The 16,610-nt window shown below is 34.3% G+C and overlaps 1 protein-coding gene and 1 non-coding gene across 2 annotated transcripts in view; one reads left to right on the forward strand and one right to left on the reverse strand.

Annotated features, from left to right (window-relative positions):
- Positions 1–16,610, forward strand: part of ZFC3H1 (zinc finger C3H1-type containing) — a 54,369-nt gene that overhangs the window by 19,546 nt on the left and 18,213 nt on the right. The window contains exons 6-21 of the mRNA XM_010370729.2: positions 1,275–1,398; positions 5,222–5,319; positions 6,682–6,891; positions 7,087–7,251; positions 8,146–8,283; positions 8,904–9,025; positions 9,425–9,574; positions 10,302–10,476; positions 10,717–10,848; positions 11,213–11,755; positions 11,841–11,950; positions 12,769–12,900; positions 13,005–13,126; positions 14,027–14,128; positions 14,705–14,824; positions 15,806–15,989. Of these exons, the coding sequence (XP_010369031.2) occupies positions 1,275–1,398; positions 5,222–5,319; positions 6,682–6,891; positions 7,087–7,251; positions 8,146–8,283; positions 8,904–9,025; positions 9,425–9,574; positions 10,302–10,476; positions 10,717–10,848; positions 11,213–11,755; positions 11,841–11,950; positions 12,769–12,900; positions 13,005–13,126; positions 14,027–14,128; positions 14,705–14,824; positions 15,806–15,989 (2,627 nt within the window). The remainder of the gene's footprint in view (positions 1–1,274; positions 1,399–5,221; positions 5,320–6,681; positions 6,892–7,086; positions 7,252–8,145; positions 8,284–8,903; positions 9,026–9,424; positions 9,575–10,301; positions 10,477–10,716; positions 10,849–11,212; positions 11,756–11,840; positions 11,951–12,768; positions 12,901–13,004; positions 13,127–14,026; positions 14,129–14,704; positions 14,825–15,805; positions 15,990–16,610) is intronic.
- Positions 4,226–4,349, reverse strand: LOC115900197. The gene has a single exon (XR_004059867.1). It is a non-coding gene; the product is annotated as a small nucleolar RNA SNORA17 (small nucleolar RNA).

Consider the following 16,610-nt stretch of genomic DNA (forward strand, 5'->3'; position numbering starts at 1 on the left):
AAGTAGGATTACTAAATTGTGAAAACAAAATGGCTGTTTCTTAAATACAGGGGTAGAATTTCATTAGTTTTTCATTGTTTAGTAATGTAGATTGAGAATTGTGTCATGACTAGTATGGACTATTTTAATGTTAAATCATCATGTAGTAACCTTAGTGCATGTGGCTATTTTGTGTTTAGTGGTCAAGCATTTGTTGAACATTTACTATGTATATGAATATACTTGTTGTCTTCTCTTTTTCTCTCTCCCTCCCTTCTTTTACCCTGTGCACCCAAAAAGAAGAAAAAAAGCCCAAAAAGAGTACACTTGAGAATGTATTAATGAAGAATAGAGGGATATTAAAGAGTAAATTCATTAATTGGAGTTAGATTTGCTTAAGCAAGGAATATTGTAAATATTTATACTTTGAACTTTTTTTTTTTTTTTTGAGAGGGAGTCTTACTCTTGTCGCCTAGGCTGGAGTGCAATGGCATGATCTCGGCTCACTGCAACCTCCGTCTCCCAGGTTCAAGCAATTCTCCTGCCTCAGCCTCCCGAGTAGCTGGGATTACAGGCGCCCGTCACCACGCCTGGCTAATTTTTTTGTATTTTAAAAGTAGAGACGGGGTTCGCCATGTTGGCCAGGCTCGTCTCGAACTCCTGACCGCATGAGCCACCGCACCGGGCCAATAGAATCTTTTTCTAGAGATAAATATGGTATTATTTGCACATTATTCTTTACCTCCTCAAGAGGTTTTGCGAGTTTTTAGTTTATTATAAACTGTCTCTGAGTGAAACATAGTAAGAAGTAGACAAGAAAACAGCATACAATAGGTAAACACATTTACCCAGAATTTGTAGTTTTCAGGTATCATTAATTTATTCATAATTAAAATGTTTTTGAATTTTTAGAGAAATGTTCTCTATGTAGTCATGATGATGTAAAACTTGCTTATATTTCTCTAGTTTCTTAATCATACAGAAGTCATAAGTGTACAAGAGTTTGATGTCATTTTTACAAGAAGAGCTAATTAGTGGCTTAGCTAACAGTGGGGGATTTCATCTGTATGGCTAGTATTTTGGAAATTCCATTATCTATCTCATTATACAGTTATGAAATGTCAGCCAGTGTAGCTGTCATTTAAATTGAATCTCCCAAAGATGTGATAGGCACATCTAACTGAATCACCATGATTTTTGATACTCTTCCCTAGAAGATAACCATCAGTTCTTTTGTGATTTGTAACCCAAGACAGAAAATGCTTTGAAACTAAAAAAAAGTGTTGTATACTTAGTCTTCAGATCCTGACCTGAGGCGATCCTTAGATAAGCAACCTACTGATAGTGGAGGAGGCATTTATCAGTATGATAACTATGAAGAAGTTGCTATGGATACAGATAGTGAAACCAATTCTCCAGGTATGAGCCAAAACTTGAAACCTTTGTGTATTTACATGTATTAAGTAGAGAATAGTCATTATGGTACTCAAAACCTTGAAAGAATGTGTAATGCAAGTGAGATTTGCTGATGAACTGTATGATGATAGACATTATTTGTTGTTGTGAATACTTAGAGAGCAAACCTCAAATAAGTAATATTAATCTTTATTTCCAAGTGTTTCTAGATAGCCTTTAAAGTAAAAAATAAATAAGGCATTGTTTAAACTCTGTTAACTATTGCTCTAGAAAGTGAAGATTGGGCCGGATGCAGTGGCTCACGCATGTAATCCCAATACTTTGGGATGCTGAGGTGGGCAGATTGCTTGAGGCCAGAAGTTGGAGACCAGCCTGGCTGACATGACGAAACCCCGTCTCTACTAAAAATACAAAAATTCGCTGGGTGTGGTGGCATGTGCCTGTAATCCCAGCTTCTTGGGAGGCTAAGGCATGAGAATTGCTTGAACCTGGAAGGTGGAGTTTTCGGTGAGCTGACATCGCACCGCTGCACTCCCACCTGACTAACAGAGAAGATTCTGTCTCAAAAAATAAAATGAAAAGTGAAGAATGGGAAAGATGAGAACACTACTCTTTAAAAAAACAAACTCTTGATGTTTATATCCAAGATTCATTCTCCTTTAGTCAAAGAACAAAAGACCTTTTTTGCTATTTGGCTTCCTGTCTCTTTCTAGTATGATAATTTGTAGAAATTTTGAGACAGAAAATTATACTAGTGCCATCTCAGGAAAGACTAGTTAGAACTGGTCAGGGCTGTAACTCTCCTTTAGGTTGCATTGTCTAGAATCTGACTTATCTTTGAGGGCCAGAGACTTGATTTTGTTGATGTTCAGGGGTGATTGGCTGTGAGAGACCTATTCCTTCACAAATAATTTAAAACACGTAAGACTGAGGCAGATAGCAGAATGCAGTTGGCATTCCAGGAACTGGAGAATTTGGAAGAACACATGATCAGTGTATTTCTCCCTGTAGTCACATGGTGAGACCAAATCAAAACTGGAATCCTACTTTGGTGTATCTAGACTAGAGACAAAACAAAATATGTATTATTTGGCTAGTGTTTACCAAAATGCTCATTTTTCAGGTTGTTATTGTAAGCTGATATGTGATAGTCTTACATTATATTATGTTTTGATAACATAATTTAACTTGCTTTGGTCAATCTTTAATTTTCTTATTTTCAGATTCTTGGAGATGATTTTTTGTAATTCCCAAGTATCGACAATATTATTAATACTTTATTTCTATAAAATAACTTTATGATCTATGCTTTTTAAATGGTTTTGTGAAACGTAGAGAACGTACTCTCTATGCAGCTTTGTCAAATTTTAATTTTTTGCCACATTAACTGCAGATATTTATATATATGTATTTTTTCCATTCAAGGTCAATTTTTTTCTCAAATTTTGCCAACACAAACGTATTATATTTGAAGAAATGTGCATTAAAAATATCTTTTAATTCACTTTATCTTGTATTAAAAAAAAGTTTAAAAAAACAAGATAATTCAAATACAGTAAAAAATCAGTTTAGGATCTGAGGTTCCAGGCAGTTCAAAAATTCCTGGAAGGTTGTTTTTTTTTTTCACCGGGATACCACAATGGCAGAACAACTTAAAAATCAGAATACTAAAATTATGGGGTGGTCCCGGCAGCTGCCCCGTCCAGCTGGAGCACACAGTGCCACCAAGGTAGAGAGGCCAGGGTCAGAGACAGTGGGCATCCCAATGCCAGCCTGCCCATCCATGTAATGAAAGCAGAGCAGGAACTGCAGCTGCATGGCCTTGGGAGCGGGTGGAGTTGTGGAAAGCCAGGTTTTGAGGCTGCAAATACTTTGAGTACCACTGGTGGTCCCAGAGCAGATGGAACCTGTATCTGCACCTCTGTTCCAACTAGCCTCCTGGCACAGGGCTAGGCCCACATCCTGGCCTCTGCATCTTGATCTGGACTGGGGCTGGTCCACCTCGTCATTCTGGCCAGTGCTCATACTATAAGCCAATCACAAGTTATGTCAACTTCCTTCCTGTGTTGAAACACAAGAATGGCTGGGCACGGTGGCTCACACCTATAATCCCAGAACTTTGGGAGGCCGAGGTGGGAGGATCACCTGAGGTCAACAGTTTGAAACCAGCCTGATGAACATGGTGAAACGTTGCCTCTACTAAAAATACAAAAATTAGAGCCAGTAGTGGTGGCTCGCCCCTATAGTCCCAGCTACTCAGGAGCCTGAGGCAGGAGAATCACTTGAACCTGGGAGGTGGAGGTTGTAGTGAGCTGAGATTGCGCAACTGCACTCTAGCCTGGGCACTGAGCGAGACTGTGTCTCAAAAATAAATAGATAACAAGAAAGCTTGACACAGAATCAAGAGCACAGTAGAAGTACCTACTGTTAATACTATTAACTGAATCAAACACCAGCAAACACTTTCCCAGTTCTTTGTCCTCCTGGATGATCCTGACATGGTGGGTAGCATGAACCAGCACGTAATGGACTTCATCTTTCCTGCCAGTAGTTTCTAACATTCATGAATGAAGGCTCCTCTTGCTGAGGGCACCCTCTACCTTCCCACTGTCCTTTCAGACCCCCTAGTGGTGGGCCCAACACAAAGGTTAGAAAGTCCTCAGAAGCCTTTCCTGGCACCTGGCAGTGAGTCAGGGCTGGTTAAATCTGGATGAGGACAGTGCAAGCTGGAGGGCTTTCCTTGGAGATCAGTGCACTCACTAGGTCCACCCTCTCTCCCAGATACTAGGAAGGGAAAACATGCCAAGTCCATAAAATGAGAGCACCATCAAATGTCAGACTATTAAACATTCAAATGTTCATGGGGCAGAACACTGAGCATAGACATAGCCTCTCTCTGCCACCTAATAACACAAATGTGACACAGCAGCCACATCTGCAGCGCTATGTAAAATGTTCCAAAGATAATGTATATTCAGATGATCTCATTTGGGACTCAAGTCAACCCCATATAAGGCATGTGGATAATAATGTATTGACTTGTGAGACAACTGGGATAAAGAAGAAATGTTAGATTTTCTCTAAGATTATATAGTTAGTGGGTAGGGTATTAAGAGTAGTCTTTGAAACTGCTATATTTCAGTGAGCCTAACAAGTCATTGAAGATAAAATACACAATTATTTTTATCTGCTACCAAGGAAGAAAAATGCTGAGATGCATCAATTGTAATTATTTCAAAATTAAAATGTGAAAAAATGTCTACCTTAGTGACTAAATACACTAAGTAATTCTTCTCATTCCTGGTTTTATTTGCTTTCAACACAGCTTATATAGTCCATGTCCTCAACTTTCTTTTGCTCCACAAGAAGGGAATAATGAAGTCACCACATCATTGTTTTCCTTTGGCTAGGGCACTTTGGCAGGATTCAAGGGAATTTTTTGTTTCATTATTTCTTGAAAAGTATGCTTGTGGTTTTGTTGTTTGTGTGTGTGTGTGTGTGTGTGTGCTTTTTTTTCTTTCTTTTTTTAAGTATGCTTCTAGCCTTTCCTGCTCTATTCCCTGCTCTTATCATTAGGTTAAAAGTGGAACAAAGTGAGAGTTTTGAGGGACTAATCGTTAGTTTGAAGTGAATGGCTGACTTTATGATGATATGACAATTTTAAATGGCTGGAGATGGACTTATGAGCGTTAAAGATTTTATCAGAGGTTGATAAAATCTAATTTGCACTCCACCTAGATGTATTTCTTCAAACATAACATAAACCTAATGTATTCCTGGTGAAATATTTCTGTTACTAAACTCTTAACAAAAAATTTGTTTACAGCTCCTTCACCAGTGCAACCGCCATTTTTCTCTGAATGTTCATTGGGGTATTTTTCTCCAGCACCGTCTCTTTCTTTGCCTCCACCACCTCAGGTTTCTGTAAGTCAAAATTGATTTCTAAGAAAATTATTTTGTCTTGGCTTTTCTAATTTGTTTTTAAAAACAAATGAATGGTTAGGTTTGAAGAGGGCTTAAAAAATCAGAATTGCTTATGAGAATTAATAGCATTGAAATATGTAGAATAAACAGTTGATTAAAGCAGCAAGCTATCCATTTGATAGATTTTTTTCATAGCTAATTTTTAATTTCATGTTGACTTTTCGGTACCTATCATGTTTCCTTCTTCTCTTTACTCTCATCTAGTAGCTACTCAGAAAATTTATTCAAAAACAGAAGTTATCTACTGTTTTGGACTGTCTCTTTTTTAGGGAATTGGAATTTATGTGCATTAGGATGCTTCTAAAAATTAATATTCTCTCCTTTCTCCTCTTTTCAGAAAGATGGTTATTTTTAACTTGAAAATCCAGCAAAAGAAAAGCATTTTCTATGAAGTTAATTTCTTTTCCCCTGTCTCCAGTCCTCCCACAAAAACAAAACAAAATAAAAAAACGAAAACAGTAAAAGGAAAAGGAAAAAAAGGAAGTAGAGGAATCAGACATTAAAAGTTTTGACATTATTTTTAGATTGTGAGAGCCTAGAGATCAAATTGAGTATCTCTCACTCAGTAGGTGTAAGAGGGAACCTTTCCGTTTCAGGAAAGATGTGTAGTGTGTTTCTAGAACATATATGGTGAGGCGAATATTAGAGCCAGTAGTGAGAGAGAAAACAGCACTTTCTTCGTTGTAATGTTTTCTTTTGGGAAATAAATAAACTAAATGCCGAGAGAAATACTGGAAAATCTTTGATGCAAATACATACCCAAATTCAGGGATTTGTGTAAAATTAGTTTCCTTTATAGATATTCTCTAAGAAACCATTTTAAGAGAATAGTGGTGATTCTTCTTGATACTTAATTAATGATTAAGGTACTCTGGACTATTATTCACAGAATCCCTTGGTTTCTAATTTTTATTTTTTACTGAAATATGTCTTGGGTTTCAGTATCTCTTCTTGCTTTCAGATAGTCATCTAGAAGGAAGGACCTTGTATAGTTTGATATCTATATTTTCTAGAATGCTAAATGTATATAAGAATGAGAACAGAGAAGTTTCTATAATTTTCCTTGAAGTTAATAAATGTTTCAAATATTGTTGATTTTTTTTTAATTGTAAAAATAACACTTTTTCATGGTTGGCTATTGATTTCTGGGTTTGTTTTGAGGTTAACATATACTTAGCTTACTATACTTACAGCTAAAATAATAATATAAAGTTTATTTTTTTCTAGTTTAATATTGCTGCAGAGATAAGCATTTGAGTTGATAAAATTTGCATTGTAATTATTTCTTTTTTTAAAACATAGTCTTTGCCACCTTTGAGCCAGCCTTATGTGGAAGGCTTGTGTGTTTCTCTTGAACCTCTACCTCCTCTACCACCATTACCACCTCTCCCACCTGAAGATCCAGAACAGCCTCCAAAACCACCTTTTGCAGATGAGGAAGAGGAGGAAGAAATGCTGCTTCGAGAAGAACTACTTAAATCTCTAGCAAATAAAAGAGCTTTTAAGCCAGAGGTAATTTAGGTATCTGAACCTCTAGGTGGTGCTCTTGAGCTTAGCTTTATGGTAGTCCTACTTTTTTCTGGTTACTTGGGTTTCATTGGACTTTTCTGCCAAGTGGGGATAATTCTAACATGCTCCAGATTTTTAAAGGTAGCAGAAATTTATTTTTATTTAGGAATGTTTCATATCTTTCTCTTCCTTATATAGGAAACATCCAGTAATAGTGACCCACCTTCACCTCCAGTTCTGAACAATTCACATACTGTGCCAAGAAGCAATCTATCAATAGTCAGTATTAACACAGTGTCTCAGCCTAGGATACAGAATCCAAAGTTTCACAGAGGACCTCGTCTTCCACGAACTGTGATCTCGGTAAAAACAAAAATTTAATGCTACTTTTATTCAAACAGTTGTGAGAAATTTCTATGAAGTTTAGTTGTCCTGTTTTCTACCCCTTAGTTTATTTATATACACACATATATTCACATATAAATACAAATTTTTAAAATTTATTTTTAATTTATTGATAAAATGAGAGCAACACCTTCACTTGAAAACTGGTAAAGTTTGGTGATAGTATGTTGGGGGAGTTATTGTTTTCATCAGAGTGGTATACTTTCCTCTGTCGTTTCTTCAACTTTTTTTCTATAGAAATTGGCTTATTCAGATTTTCTATCTTTTTGGAGTCAAAATTTTAACAAATTACATGTTTTTTATTTCTCCCATCTCTTTGTATACTTTGTGTATGTTTTCCAATCAATGACTACACTATTATGAAAGAAATTATTAGTGATGTTTATTAAGGAGGTTGAAATGATAGTTTGTTTCTATCTTGTTTTCTAATGGCTTCAAAGTAAAATAAATAGAACAAAGACAAGTTGAAATCTTGCCTCTGTTAGGTAAGCCAGTTTTGGCAATTGACCCTCTATATGTAACCACAAAGTACAGAATTTTGATAATTATGTAAAATTAACAAAATAATTTTTCTTTGGTTTTAAAAGAGTTAAATTGCATTGTGGTTCTTTATATAGAAAGCGAAAATAAAATTTTAATGAGAGTAATTATGGTATAGAAAGACTTAAAGAATATACATTTTATGTCTCGGGCATATAACCAGTATTGGTTGACACAGTGGATTATATAATACAACCCTAGAAGGAGACATAGACTGTCTACTTGGAGCCCATTATTTTTGTGGATTGAAATTCAGAGAGGTTAAATGATGTCCTTTTGTTATCACGAGTAATAAATATATTGTCTTTGCAGCTTCCAAAGCATAAATCAGTGGTTGTAACACTAAATGATTCAGATGATAGCGAATCTGATGGAGAGGCTTCTAAGTCAACAAATAGTGTTTTTGGTGGATTAGAGTCCATGATTAAAGAAGCAAGACGAACTGCTGAGGTAAGTGTAATAATTAAAGGTGGTAAGAAAGATTACCTTTTGACAATCAGTAAAATTTATTTTTTCCTGAAAACTAAACCATAAAGTTATAGATTTTTAATAACATTGATTTTTGGACATATTTTAAGTATTTGTGCTATTAGGACTTTATGTAATGAAGCATGTATCAATGTAGATTCATTTTACTATTAAAAGTTTCCATTATTTGTGTTTCCTATTAAGTACTTCCTTTTTCAAAATAGTAAAATTGGTTGGATAATTGTTCTTTGTAGTAGGGAGACTGTTGTTTTAGAGTTGTGTTGTGTTACCAGAAAACAGTTTTTATTAAAATTTATTATCTAAGTACAACTTTTATCCTTTTTTCCCTATTTCAATTGTTGTTCAGCTATTATTTAATACAATGATTTTCAGACTGTAGATCTTGACTGCTTGGTGGCATATACAATTTAGTAGTTATCAACCAACATTGTTTTAGAAAAAAGAATAGAAAATGATGAAGACATTCAGGTATTTCTAAATAAATTCAGTATACGCTGGGTTGCAATATAAAATATAAATCTTAGTATGGAATTTTGGAAAGTTGATGATCTAGTTGACTTCAATTTTTTTTTTTTTTTTAGCAAGCTTCAAAACCGAAAGTACCTCCAAAATCTGAAAAAGAAAATGATCCTTTGCGAACACCGGAGGCTTTGCCTGAAGAAAAGAAGATTGAATATAGATTGTTAAAGGAAGAGATTGCCAAGTAAGTGTAATTTTATGTAATTTACATTAAAAGTATGTGATGTTTTCAAAACTTCTCTTACAGAGTTCGTTGGCACTGAGAAATGAGTGATGATAGTTTTATCCAAGATACAGAGTTAATGTTTTATAACTCACACAGAAAAGGGAGCTGGATGATCATACATAGACTTGAATAGAGTGATGTGCTGCGACATAACCAGCTTAGAAAAAAGATGAAAACTCTCAAAGAGAAGGACTCCACTATCAACTTTGAATGTTAACTTGGGTCATGCATGTTGGTCATCATCTTTATTGTTAGTCGGTGTGATTAATATTGTTACTGCATGAAATAGAATACGTTTTAAAATTAGTTTAAGTTTATTCTTGGGTATAATGCATATATCCTTTTTGATAATTTTAGCCGTGAGAAACAGCGTTTGATTAAATCAGATCAGCTGAAGACAAGTTCATCATCTCCAGCAAACTCTGATGTGGAAATTGATGGTATTGGCAGGATAGCAATGGTTACTAAGCAGGTTACAGATGCAGAATCAAAACTGAAAAAACATAGGTGAGCCTTGTTATCTTCACATATCTAATTGTTCCTGTAGTAGAGAAATATATTTTTGTGGTATATGTTATTAATAAGCATACTGTAGAATTATACATTTTCTCACTTAAACTTTGTAGAATGTAGAAGTCTGTCATTTTGTTGAATGATACTACATTTACATAAAGTAATGAAATTAATGTTTAAATAAAAATACCAGCCAGGTGTGGTGGCTCATTCCTATAATCATAGCACTTCGGTAGGCCGAGGTGGGTGGATCACTTGAGGTCAGGAATTTGAGACCAGCCTGGCCAACATGGTGAAACCCTGTTGCTACTAAAAATACAAAAGAAATTAGCCAGACATGGTGGTGCATGCCTGTAATCCCAGCTACTTGGGAGGCTGAGGTGGGAGAATCGCTTCAACCAGAGAAATGTGTTCCCACCGCACCTGGCCCAACATTGAATATTTACTATAAGTTTTCAACAGTAATTGACATTACCTCAAGCTTAAATGGATTTTTTTTTTAAGAGATCAGCCTCATAGTTACTATTATCAGTGCAGCAGTGTTACTTTAAATACCTGTGTGATGAATATAAAAATATTCATCCCTTTAAATTTTTATCTGTGTCTCATTGTAGATGCATTTTTAAAAATTGTGCTACTACTTTGAAAATTTTTTATTCTGACAGTGTTAGTCTGCTCTTGTGGGGAAACATTAACAAGAATTTTGTTATTTCTCATTTAGGATTCTCTTGATGAAAGATGAATCTGTTTTAAAGAATCTTGTGCAGCAAGAAGCCAAGAAGAAAGAATCTGTTAGAAATGCTGAAGCAAAGATTACAAAACTTACAGAACAGCTTCAAGCAACTGAAAAAATTCTTAATGTTAACAGAATGTTTTTGAAGAAGCTTCAGGAACAAGTAATTATTTTAAAATACGCTAGTCTCCCATGTACTACACATTTTTATAGGCCAAATTTTCTGTAAGACAAACCACCATATACTAAAGCCAGCAAAATATGTGTAACCTATAGTTTCTTATTGATAAATAATATTGGAATATTTTTATTTTCAGTTGAATAAAGCTGCGGTATTTGAGAAGAAGAAATTTCCTGTTTTAAGGTTTTCATTTACATTTTCAGGATTATTCTATATTTTCAGATTCACAGAGTTCAACAGCGTGTTACAATTAAGAAAGCTTTGACTCTAAAATATGGAGAAGAGCTTGCTCGGGCAAAGGCAGTGGCTAGTAAAGAAATAGGAAAACGTAAACTGGAACAAGATCGCTTTGGGGTGAGTTTTTTATAGAAATATTTTACTTTTAGAAAGCAGGAAGTTTTTATGATAGTTTTAAGGGTAAGATGTATATATAAAGTAACTCTGCTATAAATTCCAAGAGATTAAGATTAAAGCTTTGTTTTTAAATGACATCCACATTTTTGGATGCCTACTTTGTTATTTTGTCTTGACTTTGTTTTTTTCATAAGTCATAGATTAACTAGCAAAACTTTTGGCTACTTAGGTTAAGCTCTGTTCTCCATATTGATTTAGTTTTGGAATGTTAGCATTGTATGGTGGGGATAGCACAATTATCTTACCAGAAGTTGTTTATAAAATCACAGTAATGTAAAGTATTTATATCATTTTTCTCCCTTAGCCAAACAAAATGATGAGACTGGACAGTTCTCCAGTATCAAGTCCAAGAAAGCATTCAGCAGAACTAATTGCTATGGAGAAAAGACGGTTACAAAAGCTGGAATATGAATATGCCCTGAAAATTCAAAAATTAAAAGAAGCCCGAGCCCTTAAAGCAAAGGAACAACAAAATATCTCTCCAGTTGTGGAAGAGGAACCCGAATTTTCTTTACCTCAACCCTCACTTCATGATCTGACACAAGATAAATTAACCCTGGACACTGAAGAAAATGATGTTGATGATGAAATTTTGTCTGGTTCAAGCAGAGAGCGAAGAAGATCCTTTTTAGAATCCAATTATTTTACTAAACCTAACCTTAAGCACACTGATACCACTAACAAAGAATGCATAAACAAGCTTAATAAAAATACGGTAGAAAAACCAGAACTTTTTCTAGGGTTAAAAATTGGTGAATTGCAAAAATTATATTCAAAAGCTGACAGCCTAAAACAGCTGATTTTAAAAACCACCACAGGCATTACAGAGAAGGTTTTGCATGGTCAGGTAATTGAACATTTCGTGTTTTCTCTAAAATCTGAAATTCACCCCGGCCTTATTTGCCTTACAGAATTATTATTTTCTTTTGCAGGAGATTTCTGTAGATGTGGATTTTGTCACAGCACAAAGTAAAACAATGGAAGTGAAGCCATGTCCTTTTAGACCCTACCATAGTCCTCTTCTAGTTTTTAAGTCCTACAGGTATAAAAGAAAGATTCAATAAGCTTGAATTTCAGGATTTCTCTTTGGTTTTTAATATTTTACCTTGAATATTTGATGATAATGAAAACGCAGTTGAATCATTGCTCTCGATAACCAGACTTACCCTTTTAAGGAACGTAAAAATTAAGTGTCCTGCTGTTGGGCTCAAACCACACTCTTGGATTTATCAATTCGTATCAAATTCCAGTTTCTGGCTATTCGTAGAAATGTGGAGAATTTTGGATTTCTGTTCGCTAGGGATTTTAGGAAAAATAATTGGAGTCTTAGAGGTTTTTTTAATTTTTGATTTTTAATTTTACTGTTATTCAGGGTAAGAAGTGCATTGGCCAGCCTTCAGAGTATTTAGATGTTTTCAAATGATTAACTTTGTGGGTCCCCCAAAGTTTTTAGACATTTAAAAGTTGTGAGAATGTTAAAGGGTTGCATGTTTTTATCTGAAAATTGTAAAGCACCTTCCAGGTAGTATAGACTTTTTCCAGATTTTCTTGTCTTAGCTGGTGATGTGTGTAAGAAATACCAGTATTATATAGTATTTTATCATGTGGTGAGAAACTACTTTTAGAATACAAGGTTTTTTCTGTTTCAACTGTTTTATGTTTTTGGTAAGCGGCTTGTTTCTATCACTTGATATTCTGGGTCTTTTCTCGAATTAATTTTGGCATTAATGTAATTAGATTAAAAACCTCATAAATAGTAAGTATGGAAATTTTAACTTGAAAAAGAAAAACTAAAGTTTTCTTAGTTTTCAGAGGAATATTAATTGGGCATAATATACCTGTTCACTCTTTTCACCTTAGATTTAGTCCATACTATCGAACCAAGGAAAAACTTCCCCTGAGCTCAGTATCATACAGCAATATGATTGAACCAGATCAGTGTTTCTGCCGTTTTGATTTAACAGGAACATGTAATGATGATGATTGTCAATGGTGAGTAGTTTTTGTGAACCTTCTGTAATTTGAAAAACGGTCTTGTTTGCTTAACTTTGATATGTACATGATTATCTTTTCTGTGTTTTTTTTTTTTATCTTAGGCAGCATATACAAGACTATACGCTTAGCCGAAAACAATTATTCCAGGACATTCTGTCATATAATCTGTCATTGATTGGTTGTGCAGAGACAAGTACTAGTGAAGAAATTACTGCTGCAGCAGGTTTTTAAAGATTTCTTAGTCTCTCTCAAATGAAAATTGAATTTAGGCAACTTAAAAATTATATGTTTAGTTGTTGAAATTGTAAAATACTTACTATAATTCAGTGTGTTTACCCATAATGCTTTATCTAGATTTGCTGTATCCAGTATAATTAAGGTAAAAATTTACCTCCTCTGTTATACTAGCCACATTTCAAGTACCCAATGGCCACGTGTGGCAAGTGCATGCCAGCACAGATTTAAGACATTTCCAACATTGCAGAAAGTTCTTTGGACAGAGCTCATTTAAATATTTAGTTCCATTTATTTAAAAGAAAATATTAAGCTGTTTGTATAGAAACTTTCCTGTTGATTTTAACATAGGACCCTATTTTTACTTACTGTTTTCAAAAATAGAGGAAGGCTGGAAGTTACGATGGCTGTTGTTTCCAATTCTATAATGAAATAAGACTTCATACACTTTGTAGAAAGCAGAGATTACTGTCACACATTGTGCGCAAATATTATTAAACTTTTTCTCAGATTTGGTGCCAAGTAATAAACCTTAAGCTACAAATCTTTTGAAAGTAAAGGAAATAATAATTACTAAATTTGGTGTTATCACAGCCCAGAGTGATTGTAATGTCACTGAATCTATTTTATTGCTCCCAAATTGGGACTTTAACTTAATTATTTAGTTCATTTCAGGAACTTTTTTTTTTTTTTAGCCCAAATTGGGTATATGATGTGGTAGGATTTGCTATAGTAGTTAATACAGGCTTTGCCCTTTCAAATGCCATAGGTGTTATTGCCTAGTACCATATACTCGCCTTTAATTCTTAAACAAGTTCACGTCATACATGTTAATTATCCTAGTCTGTAATTGATATTTGTCATGAAGATTGCATTGCATGTATTTCAGAAAAATACATTGAGAAACTTTTTGGAGTAAACAAAGATCGAATGTCAATGGACCAGATGGCTGTTCTCCTTGTTAGCAATATCAATGAAAGTAAAGGTCATAGTAAGTACATATATAAGAGTGTGTGTGTGTGTGTGTGTGTGTGTATGTATGTATGTGTGTGTGTGTACTGCATCTCTTTATGAAAAGGACTTTTTAGTTTCTGTATGACAGATTTTGTTGGTATTATGTTCTTAATATAAAATACATATCATTTCAGGCTAGGTGCGGTGGCTCATGCCTGTAATCCCAGCACTTTGGGAGGCCTAGGCGGGCTGATCACTTGAGGTTAGGAGTTTGAGACCAGCCTGGCCAACATGGCGAAACCTCGTCTCTACTAAAATTATAAAAAGTAACTGGGTGGTGGTAGCGTGTGCCTGCAGCCTTAACTACTTGGGAGGCTGAGGCAAGAGAATCATTTGAACCCAAGAGGCGGAGGTTGCAGTGAGCAGAGATTGCGCCACTGCACTCCAGCCTGGGTGACAGAGCGAGACTTCTGTGTCCAAAAAAAAAAAAAAAATACATACCGTTTTTAAGATGGAGTGAATGTAGTTCTTTTCAAATATTGAATATCCTTCAAAATGTTAAAAAAAAAAAAACTAGTTATGTCAATTAACAATCTTCTCCTATCTACTTTAGCTCCTCCATTTACAACCTACAAAGATAAAAGAAAGTGGAAGCCAAAGTTTTGGAGAAAACCTATTTCAGATAATAGCTTCAGTAGTGATGAGGAACAGTCTACAGGACCAATTAAGTATGGTAAGACGTTATGTAATTTAAGATCCAGAATTATTAAATTGTGGTGTTCCATCTTTATTTAACACTTTGCTAATCCTTTGGTGTATCAGCTTGCCTAGTTAAAAAAAATTTTTGTAAAAACGATGCCATTGGGTTTTTAGGCAATACAGTTAATTCACTGTGCAGGATTGCCTCTGAAATTGCACAATATTTGTGTTCATGGCTTCTCTCCAGTAAATGCAAGCAGTACTGCTTAGTAAATAATTATGACTGCTTCAGATATTTCCAAACATACATTATTTGTCTGGGAAGGTAGCTTCCATTTGAGAACCACTGCCTAGCCTGTGTCCTCCTTAAGGGCAGGTGTTCTATTTTACTTCATCTTTGAATATGTTTTCTGACATGCAGAAGGCTCAAAAAATGAGAATGAACAAATGATAGATGAACTAATGAACAGAATAATGTATGAATGAGTGCCTGTATGTTTGGCTCATTTTACTTTCTAATTTCAAGTTTGCATTATTTGTGAATTAGCAAGTATCCAAGAGATGAATACTATTATATACTTATTTACACTAATGTAACACTTTTTTTCTAGTTTAGATATAGTAAAATAATCTTTATAAAGTATGACTTTTAATTTCTTAATTATAATTTGCAATTTAACAAATGTGAATTCATTTGATAATAATGAAAAAGCAGTTGAATCATGGTTACTGATAAGTCGACTGAAAAGGTAATGTCACTTAGCCTTAAAATAGTAGAGGCCTAATTACTCCTTTTGTTCTGGTGTAATCTTTAATAGCTCCTCTTTCCACTTAGAAGGGTCCTGGTTTGGGCAATAAATTATGTCATAGCTCTACCTTAAAGCTATGAGCTAGTACATATCATTAGAATCTTTAGGTTTTTAAATTATTTTAAAGATGAGAACAATTGTTTTCTTTTTCTTGCATCTGTGGACTAAAGAAAATATGAAGCTAATAACACTTTTTTTTTAAATAGCTTTCCAGCCAGAGAACCAAATAAATGTTCCAGCTCTGGATACAGTTGTCACTCCAGATGATGTCAGATACTTTACAAATGAGACTGATGACATCGCTAATTTAGAAGCAAGTGTGCTTGAAAATCCTTCTCATGTACAACTTTGGCTCAAGCTTGCGTACAAGTACTTGAATCAAAATGAGGGGTAGGTCAGCTTCAAATCTTTGTGTAAACGGTTGCACATTTATATTTTTATGTTTGAGGTTTTTTTTACCTATGGTAATCAGTTAGGTTTCTTTCCTAGTATCAATGGAGTCTTTGTTTTTTGACAAAGCCAAAAGCATTTTATTGTTTAAAAGCTATTAGACAAGTTTAAGATTAGATCTTGAGTTTGTGTGCATGGCTCAGTGTATGGGTAATAAATTATACTAAAGTTTTTTACTCCAGTAGGCTCTTATTTCAAAGTAGGATTAGTTAAAACAGTAAATTCTGACTGGTGGAATGATTGATTATTGTTTTTTTAAAAAATCATAGTAGTCATAGTTTTTAAATAAAATTATGATAAAATAATGGTGGAACAGGTTAAATTTTGTTAATTTGTAATGGATATTTAAAGCTTATCTGAGAACCTCCAAGTTATGGTGAATTTTCTTTGTCTCGGTGTCATATTAAATTATATGTATTTAAATAAGGTAAATAGTAATAACTTATACAACCAATAGTTTGTATTGCAAATGGCATCTTCTAACTTCTTGGTAGTATAAATAAGCCAAGAATAGTCTTTTCATAATTATAACTTTATAGTTACAATAATTCAAGGGTTTTT

This window comes from Rhinopithecus roxellana, chromosome 10, assembly GCF_007565055.1.
Source record: "Rhinopithecus roxellana isolate Shanxi Qingling chromosome 10, ASM756505v1, whole genome shotgun sequence".
Lineage (NCBI taxonomy): Eukaryota > Metazoa > Chordata > Mammalia > Primates > Cercopithecidae > Rhinopithecus > Rhinopithecus roxellana.